General features: G+C 53.6%; 1 protein-coding gene across 1 annotated transcript; it reads right to left on the bottom strand.

The window, feature by feature from the left end:
* Positions 1–501: 501 nt before the first annotated feature.
* On the bottom strand, positions 502–9,318 carry WIZ (WIZ zinc finger; the record flags this gene model as incomplete). Its single annotated transcript, XM_058424437.1, has 4 exons — positions 502–2,038; positions 2,725–2,920; positions 4,269–4,670; positions 8,804–9,318. Coding segments are annotated over 4 exons (1,267 nt in total), but the record flags the coding sequence as incomplete, so codon positions are not given.
* Between the last annotated feature and the right edge of the window lie 200 nt (positions 9,319–9,518).

Genomic DNA, 9,518 nt, shown 5'->3' with positions numbered 1-9,518 from the left:
CACTCCAGATTTCCCCAAATTCCCCTGAATTCTCCCCAAATTTCCCTGGATTTCTCCCAAATTTCCCTGGATTTCTCCCAAATCCCCCTGGATCCATTCCAGATTTCCCCAGATTTCCCCAAATTCCCCTGAATCCCCCCCAAAATGTCCTTGGATTTCCCCAAAATCCCCCTGAATTCTCCCCAAATCCTTCTGGATTTGCCCAAATTTCCCCCAAATTTCCCTGGATTTCCCCCAAATTTCCCTGGATTTCCCCAAAATTTCCCTGAATTCTCCCCAAAATTTCCCCGGATTTCCCAATTTCCCCGGATTCTCCCCCCAAATCCCAACATTTCAGCATCCAGAGACTCCGTAGTTTTTTTTTTCCCGGGAATTCATTTCCAGAAGAATTTTAATCCATCGTCGCCCAGTCCCGGGTACAGGAATCGCCGGAAACGTCCCGAAAAAACGTGGAAATAAAAAATAAAATAAAAAAATTTGGGGGGGGGGGGGGGGGGGGGGGAAAAAAACCCGAAACAAAACAGGAAAATAAAAATAAGAATAAAAAATTTCTCCATTAAAATTCCCTCCGGAAATCCGGAAGTTTGGGGATTCCCAAAGAAAAACGGAATTTTTTTCGTTCTGCTCCTTGGTTTTCTACACAAATCTAGAGTTTAAAAAATTCGGGATGAGGGGGGAAAAAAATCGGGAATAAAACCAAAAAAAAAAAAACCAAAAAAAGGGAATTTGGGGAAAAACCGGAGCCGAATCCTCCCGGAATTTCGGGGATTCCCGCGGGAATTTGGGGCTCGGCGAAGAATCCCGCGGGAATTCGGATGGGAGAAAGGAAAAATCCGGGAGGGAGGCGAAGAAAAATCGGGAATTTCGGGAAGGAACCGAGGGAATTCCGACATCGACGGGGCAGTGGAAAAACAGAACTAAAACCCCAAAATAAACCGGGGAAAAAAAAGGGAATTTACAACTCTCCGAGGGTCCAAAATGTACAAAAGGCAGCGGGATTTCCCCATCCCGGGAATTCTGGGAATTCTGGGAATTCTGGGAATTCCCTCCCCGCCCAGGCGCCGCCGCTTCTTTGGGATAAAACCAGGGATTTTTTGTCGGATTTTCCGTTTTATTTCCTCCCGGGAACGGGAAAGGGGCGGAATTCCGGGAATTCCGGGAATTCCCGCGCTCCTGTAGTGCTTTGGGTGTCCCCGGCCCCGGGGCTCTTTTCTCCTCCTCCCCACCCCCGAAAAAAATCGAGGAATTTTCCAGAAAAATCGAGGAATTTTCCAGAAAAATCGTGGAATTTTCCGGAAAAATCGAGGAATATTCCGGAAAAATCGAGGAACTTTCCGGAAAAATCGAGGAATTTTCCGGAAAAATCGAGGAACTTTCCGGAAAAATCGAGGAACTTTCCGGAAAAATCGAGGAACTTTCCGGAAAAATCGAGGAATTTTCCGGAAAAATCGAGGAATTTTCCGGAAAAGTCGTGGAATTTTCCGGAAAAATCGAGGAATTTTCCAGAAAAATCGAGGAATTTTCCGGAAAAATCGAAGAATTTTCCGGAAAAATCGAGGAATTTTCCGGAAAAATCGAGGAAATTTCTGGAAAAATCGAGGAATTTTCCGGAAAAATCGAGGAATTTTCCGGAAAAATCGAGGAATATTCCGGAAAAATCGAGGAATTTTCCGGAAAGATCGAGGAATTTTCCAGAAGGAAAAAAAAAAAAAAAAAAAAAATCCACGGAGGAGATTCCCGCCTGGAATTTTGGTTGGGTTTGGGGTTTTTTTTTTCTTTTTTTTTTCCCCTTTCTGGATTTTTTTTTTTTTCTTTTTTTTTTCGGAAAGGGGCGAGGAGGGAGAGGAATAAAAATAAAATTAAAACCGCAAACGAACGCGAGGCTCAGGGAGCTTGGGCCAAGGGCGGCGGCTCGGCGGCGGCTTCGCTCCGGCACGGATCCGACTTGGAGAAATTCATGTCCAGGATGTGGCGCTGGAGGTGGCGCAGCCACTGCTCCTGGATGGAGAGCGGGCCCTGGAACTGCACCTCGCAGAACCTGCGAACCACAACACCGGGGTTGGGGGTTTGGGGGGGTTTGGGGGATTTTTCAGGGATTTTTTGGGGATTTTTGGGGATTTTTTGGGATTTTTAAGGGATTTTTTGGGGATTTTTTGGGGATTTTTAAGGGATTTTTAAAGGCTTTTTTGGGGATTTTTTGGGGATTTTTGGGGATTTTTTGGGGATTTTTTGGGGATTTTTTGGGATTTTTTGGGGATTTTTTGGGATTTTTTGGGGATTTTTTGGGATTTTTAAAGGATTTTTTGGGGATTTTTGGGGATTTTTGGGGGATTTTTGGGGATTTTTTTTTGGATTTTTTTGGGATTTTTTGGGATTTTTTTGGAAATTTATGGGGGTTTTGGGGGTATTTTCAGGGGATTTTTGGGGGGGAATTTTTTGGGGATTTTTGGGGGGTTTTTAACAGATTTTGGGGGTTTTTGCGGATGGGGGAGCGGGAAAAACTCCCCCAAAATGGGATTGAGGAGAAAGGGAAAGTGGGAAAAGACCAAAATTCAGGGATGGAGGAGCAGAGAAAGGAGGGAAAAGCGATGAAAAGAGCAAAACCAGGGATGGAAGAGCGGGGAAAATTGGGAAAAAACGCCCAAAAAGGGCTGGAAAATCCCGGAAAACGCCGGAAAACGCCGGAAAACGCCGGAAAACGCCGCGAGCTCCCGGCTGTGGCACCTGCACTTGAGGGTGTAGACGTTGCCCACGAATTTGACGAGCGAGGTCTGCGGCGGGCGCGGCACCAGCGCCGGCACCGGGCGCACGCGCGGCGGCGGCGGCCGCGGCTCCGGAAGCTTCCGCGGGAACTCGGCGCCGGCGGCGGCGTCGCGGCACAATCCCGGCTCCGGCGGCCGCGCCTGGCGCCGCTCGAACTCTGCCGCGGACGGGCACGGGGATGCCGAGGGCGCCAAGGCCGCACCCCGAACCCCGAACCACGAACCCTCAAATCCTGAACCCCAAATCCCGAACCCCGAACCCCAAACCCTCAAATCCTGAACCCCAAATCCCAAACCCCGAACCCCAAACCCTCAAATCCCGAACCCCAAATCCCAAACCCTCAAATCCTGAACCCCGAACCCCAGACCCCAAATCCTGAACCCCAAATCCCGAACCCCAAACCCTCAAATCCTGAACCCCGAACCCCAGACCCCAAATCCCGAACCCCAAACCCCAAATCCTGAACCCCAAACCCTGAACCCCGAATCCCAGACCCCAAATCCTGAATCCTGAACCCCAAATCCTGAACCCCAAACTCTGAATCCCAAACCCCAAATCCCATATCCCAAATCCCGAATTCTGAACCCTGAATCCCAAATCCTGAACCTCAAACCCTGAACCCCAAACCCTGAACCCCGCAGCTCACATCCTGAACTCCGAATCCCAGATCCTGAACCCCAAATCCCAAATCCCAAATCCCGAAGTCTGAACCCCAAATCCTGAACCTCACACCCCAAATCCCGAACCCCAAATCCCATATCCCGAATCCCAAAGTCTGAACCCCAAATCCCGAACCTCAAACCCCGAATCCCAAATCCTGAACCCCAAACCCCAAATCCTGAACCCGAAATCCCAAACCACAAATCCTGAACCCCGGATCCCAAATCCCAAATCCTGAAACCCACAGCTCACATCCTGAACCCCAAACCCCCAAATCCTGAACCCCAAATCCCATATCCCGAATCCCAAACCCTGAACCCCAAATCCTGAACCTCAAACCCCAAACCCTGAACCCCATAGCTCACATCCTGAACTCCGAATCGCAAATCCTGAACCCCAAACCTGGAATCCTGAACCCCAAACCCCATAGCTCACATCCCAAACCCCAAATCCCACATCCATTATCCCGCATCCCACATCCCAGATCCCAAATCCCAGATCCCATTCCCCAGTCCCACTCCCAATTCCCATTCCCAATTCCTGTTCCTAATTCCTGCCCACATTCCCCATTTCCCCCACTCCCAATCCCATTTCCCCATTCCCAATCCCATTTCCCCATTCCCAATCCCCATTTCTCCCATTTTCCCCATTCCCAATCCCAGTTCCCCATTCCCAATCCCAGTTTCCCCATTCCCAATCCCCATTTCTCCCATTTTCCCCCATTCCCAATCCCATTTCCCCCACTCCCAATCCCATTTTTCTCATTCCCAATCCCCATTTTCCCCACTCCCAATCCCATTTTTTCCCAATTTCCATTTTTTTTCCCCCCCCATAGCATCACTCACTGCTGAAGTTGCCCCTCTGCTCCTCCACCTTCACCACGCCCGCTCCCAGCGCCGCTCCCAGCGCGCGCTCCGCTCCCTCCGCCGCCCTCCCGTCGCGCTCCCCGGGGCCGCCGCCCGGGGCCGGGAAGGGCGGCGCCGCCTCGCGCCGCGGCTCCCGCTGCTGCGGGCCCAGCGCCGAGTTCCGGAACTTCTTGGAGAAGGGCCGGCCGCCCTGGATGTAGCTGCGGTAGGCGCCGGCCTTGTGGGGCCGGTGCCGGATCCACTCGCGCAGCGTCTCGATGGGCGAGCCGTTGACGCACCACTCGGTGACGCCGAACTGGCGCAGGTGAGCGCGGGCGTGGCTGGCCAGGGCCTTCCTGTTCTCGAAGTAGAGCCCGCAGAGCTCGCAGCACGCCTCTGCTGCTGGAAAAACAGGAGTTAAAACATGAGAAAACGGGGAAAAACGGGAGTTACAACATGGAAAAACGGGGAAAAATGGGGAGAAAGGGAAAAAAAACGGGGAGAAAATGTGAAAAAACAGGGAAAAAATGGGGTTTGGAGTGCCCAAGGTGGCAGAGGTGAGGCTGCCAGGGCCTTCCTGTTCTCGAAGTAGAGCCCGCAGAGCTCGCAGCATGCCTCTGCTGCTGGAAAAACGGGGAAAAATGGGAAAAACGGGAGTTAGAACACGGAAAAATGGGGAAAAACGGGGAAAATATGGATAAAAATGGGTAAAAATGGGTAAAATATGAGTAAAAATGGGGTTTGGAGCGCCCAAAGTGGCACAGGTGAGGCTGCCAGGGCCTTCCTGTTCTCAAAGTAGAGCCCGCAGAGCTCGCAGCACGCCTCTGCTGCTGGAAAAACGGGAAAAAACGGGAAAAACGGGAGTTAGAACAGGGAGAAATGGGGAAAAACGGGGAAAATATGGATAAAAATGGGTAAAAATGGGTAAAAATGGGTAAAAATGGGGTTTGGAGCGCCCAAAGTGGCAGAGGTGAGGCTGCCAGGGCCTTCCTGTTCTCGAAGTAGAGCCCGCAGAGCTCGCAGCACGCCTCTGCTGCTGGAAAAACGGGGAAAAACGGGAAAAACGGGAGTCAGAACATGGAAAAATGGGAAAAAACGGGGAAAATATGGGTAAAAATGGGTAAAAATGGGTAAAAAACGGGCTAAAAATGGGTAAAAAACGGGCTAAAAATGGGTAAAAACGGGGTTTGGAGTGCCCAAAGTGGCAGAGGTGAGGCTGCCAGGGCCTTCCTGTTCTCGAAGTAGAGCCCGCAGAGCTCGCAGCACGCCTCTGCTGCTGGAGAAACGGGGAAAAATGGGAGTTAGAACAGGGAAAAACGGGGAAAAATGGGGAGAAATGGGTAAAAATGGGGAAAAAAACAGGGAAAAAATGGGGTTTGGAGTGCCCACAGTGGCAGAGGTGAGGCTGGCCAGGGCCTTCCTGTTCTCGAAGTAGAGCCCGCAGAGCTCGCAGCACGCCTCTGCTGCTGGAGAAACGGGGAAAAACGGGAGTTAGAACATGGAGAAATGGGAAAAAATGGGGGAAAATGGGTAAAAATGGGTAAAAATGGGTAAAAACGGGGTTTGGAGTGCCCACAGTGGCACAGGTGAGGCTGCCAGGGCCTTCCTGTTCTCGAAGTAGAGCCCGCAGAGCTCGCAGCACGCCTCTGCTGCTGGAAAAACGGGGAAAAAATGGGAAAAACGGGAGTTAGAACATGGAAAAATGGGGAAAAACGGGGAAAAAATGGGGAGAAATGGGTAAAAAATGGGTAAAAATGGGGTTTGGAGTGCCCAAGGTGGCACAGGTGAGGCTGCCAGGGCCTTCCTGTTCTCGGAGTAGAGCCCGCAGAGCTCGCAGCACGCCTCTGCTGCTGGAAAAACGGGGAAAAACGGGAGTCAGAACATGGGAAAATGGGAAAAAACAGGAGTTAAAACATGGAAAAATGGGAAAAAAACGGGAAAAATGGGAGTCAAAACATGGAAAAAAGGGAATTAGAGCAGAGAAAACGGGGTTTGGAGTGCACAAAGTGTGGCAGATGAGCGTGGGCGTAGCTGGAACATTCTCGAAGTTCAGCGCCTTGGCCCTGAGGCCCAGCTCGAAGGCCTTGTGCTTGGCCTCTCTGTGCGCTCCCAGCCCAGCCCAAAAACCCCAAAACCATCCCAAAACCATCCTAAAACCATCCCAAAAACCCCAAAAAACATTCTAAAAAACCAGGAATTCCCATGAATCCCCCTGAACACTCCCAGGCCTTGTCGTGCAGCGCCTTGGCCCTGAGGCCCAGCTCGAAGGCCTTGTGCTTGGCCTCTCCGTGCGCTCCCAGCCCAGCCCAAACACCCCAAAAACCATTCCAAAACCATCCCAAAACCCCCAAAAAAGCAGAAATTCCCATGAATCCCAAGGAATTCCCCCTGAACACTCACAGGCCTTGTCGTGCAGCGCCTTGGCCTTGAAGCCCAGCTCGAAGGCCTTGTGCTTGGCCTCGCTGTGCGCTCCCAGCCCAGCCCAAACACCCCAAAAACCATCCAAAAACCATCCAAAAACCATCCCAAAACCATCCCCAAAACCCCAAACACTCCAAAAACCATCCCAAAAACCCCAAAAACCCAGGAATTCCCATGAATCCCCCTCAGACACTCCCAGGCCTTGTCGTGCAGCGCCTTGGCCTTGAAGCCCAGCTCGAAGGCCTTGTGCTTGGCCTCACCGTGCGCTCCCAGCCCAGCCCAAACACCCCAAAAACCATCCCAAAACCATCCCAAAAACCCCAAAAACCCAGGAATTCCCATGAATCCCCCTGAACACTCCCAGGCCTTGTCGTGCAGCGCCTTGGCCCTGAGGCCCAGCTCGAAGGCCTTGTGCTTGGCCTCTCCGTGTGCTCCCAGCCCAGCCCAAAATCCATCCCAAAACCATCCCCAAACCCCTCAAAACCATCCCAAAACCATCCCAAACACCCCAAAAAAGCAGAAATTCCCATGAATCCCCCTGAACACTCACAGGCCTTGTCATACAGCGCCTTGGCCCTGAGGCCCAGCTCGAAGGCCTTGTGCTTGGCCTCTCCGTGCGCTCCCAGCCCAGCCCAAACACCCCAAAAACCATCCCAAAACCATCCCAAAACCCATCCCCAAAACCCCAAACACCCCAAAAAACACCCCAAAAACATCAAAAAAGCAGAAATTCCCATGAATCCCAAGGAATTCCCCGTGAACACTCACAGGCCTTGTCATGCAGTGCCTTGGCCCTGAGGCCCAGCTCGAAGGCTTTGTGCTTGGCCTTGCCGTGTGCTCCCAGCCCAGCCCAAACACCCCAAAACCATCCCAAAACCATCCCAAAAACCCCAAACACCACAAAAACCATCCCAAAAATCCCAAAAGCTCAGGAATTCCCATGAATCCTCCTCAGACACTCACAGGCCTTATCGTGCAGCGCCTTGGCCTTGAAGCCCAGCTCGAAGGCCTTGTGCTTGGCCTCTCCGTGTGCTCCCAGCCCAGCCCAAACACCCCAAAAACCACCCCAAAAACCCCAAAAAAGCAGAAATTCCCATGAATCCCCCCCAGACACTCACAGGCCTTGTCGTGCAGCGCCTTGGCCTTGAAGCCCAGCTCGAAGGCCTTGTGCTTGGCCTCTCCGTGCGCTCCCAGCCCAGCCCAAACACCCCAAAAACCATCCCAAAAACCCACCAAACCATTCCAAAACCATCCCAAAAACCCCAGAAACCATCCCAAAAACCTCCTAAAAACCCCCAAAATCCCCAAAAAACCAGGAATTCCCATGAATCCCCCCCTGAACACTCCCAGGCCTTGTCGTGCAGCGCCTTGGCCTTGAAGCCCAGCTCGAAGGCCTTGTGCTTGGCCTCCCCGTGTGCTCCCAGCCCAGCCCAAACACCCCAAAAACCATCCCAAAACCATCCCAGAACCACCCCAAAACCATCCCAAAACCCATCCCAAAAACCCCAAACACCCCAAAACCACAGTAATCCCCCTGAACGCTCCCAGGCCTTGTCGTGCAGCGCCTTGGCCCTGAGGCCCAGCTCGAAGGCCTTGTGCTTGGCCTTTCCGTGTGCTCCCAGCCCAGCCCAAACACCCCAAAAACCATCCCAAAACCATCCCCAAAACCCCAAACACCCCAAAAACCCAGGAATTCCCATGAATCCCCCTCAGACACTCACAGGCCTTGTCGTGCAGCGCCTTGGCCTTGAAGCCCAGCTCGAAGGCCTTGTGCTTGGCCTCTCCGTGTGCTCCCAGCCCAGCCCAAACACCCCAAAAACCATCCCAAAACCCATCCCAAAAACCCCAAACACCCCAAAAACCATCCCAAAAACCCACCAAACCATCCCAAACCACCCCAAACACCCCAAAAAAGCAGAAATTCCCATGAATCCCCCCGAACACTCCCAGGCCTTGTCGTGCAGCGCCTTGGCCTTGAAGCCCAGCTCGAAGGCCTTGTGCTTGGCCTCGCCGTGCGCTCCCAGCCCATCCCAAACACCCCAAAAACCACCCCAAAACCATCCCAAACACCCCAAAAAAGCAGAAATTCCCAGGAATCCCCCTCAGACACTCACAGGCCTTGTCGTGCAGCGCCTTGGCCTTGAAGCCCAGCTCGAAGGCCTTGTGCTTGGCCTCGCCGTGCGCTCCCAGCCGATCCTCGCCCAGCGGCCTCTTGGCGGCCAGGAAGGCGCCGGCGTTTTTGGCGCCCAGCGGCGCCAGCCCCAGCGCCGAGCCCGGCTTGGTCGGCCGCCCGCCCAGCGGGGCCAGCCCCAGCGCCGGGGGCAGCGCCGCGCCCGGGGCCTGCGGCTCGGCGCCGTCCTCGCCCGGCGCCCGCTCGGCGCCCGGCGGCTCCCTCTTGATGAGGCAGGGCTTGGATTTCTTGCGCAGGATCTCGCGCAGGGTGTCGATGGGCGAGCCGTTCACCGACCACTCGGTGACGCCCATCTGGCGCAGGTGCGAGCGCGCGTGGCTCGACAGCCCCTTGCGGTTCTCGAAGAACTCCCCGCAGAACTCGCAGCGGATGTCACGCACGGGGTCGGCTCGGGAGGCTGGAGAGGAAAAACCCGGGGTTAGGGAGGGATGGGAACATCTGGGATGAGATCTTGGGGTTCCAAAACCCCAGGAGGAGCTCAGAGCATCCCCAAAATCCCTGAGATGAGCTCAGAGCATCCCCAAAACCCCAGGAGGAGCTCAGAGCATCCCCAAAATCCCACGGGTGTCACACACGGGGTCGGCTCAGGAGGCTGGGGGGGGAATTCCGAGGTTAGGGAGGGATGGAGAGCAGGGAAA

The sequence above is a fragment of the Hirundo rustica genome, unplaced genomic scaffold (assembly GCF_015227805.2).
Source record: "Hirundo rustica isolate bHirRus1 unplaced genomic scaffold, bHirRus1.pri.v3 scaffold_565_arrow_ctg1, whole genome shotgun sequence".
NCBI classification, from domain to species: domain Eukaryota; kingdom Metazoa; phylum Chordata; class Aves; order Passeriformes; family Hirundinidae; genus Hirundo; species Hirundo rustica.
This window is presented reverse-complemented; position numbering and strand designations above follow the sequence as displayed.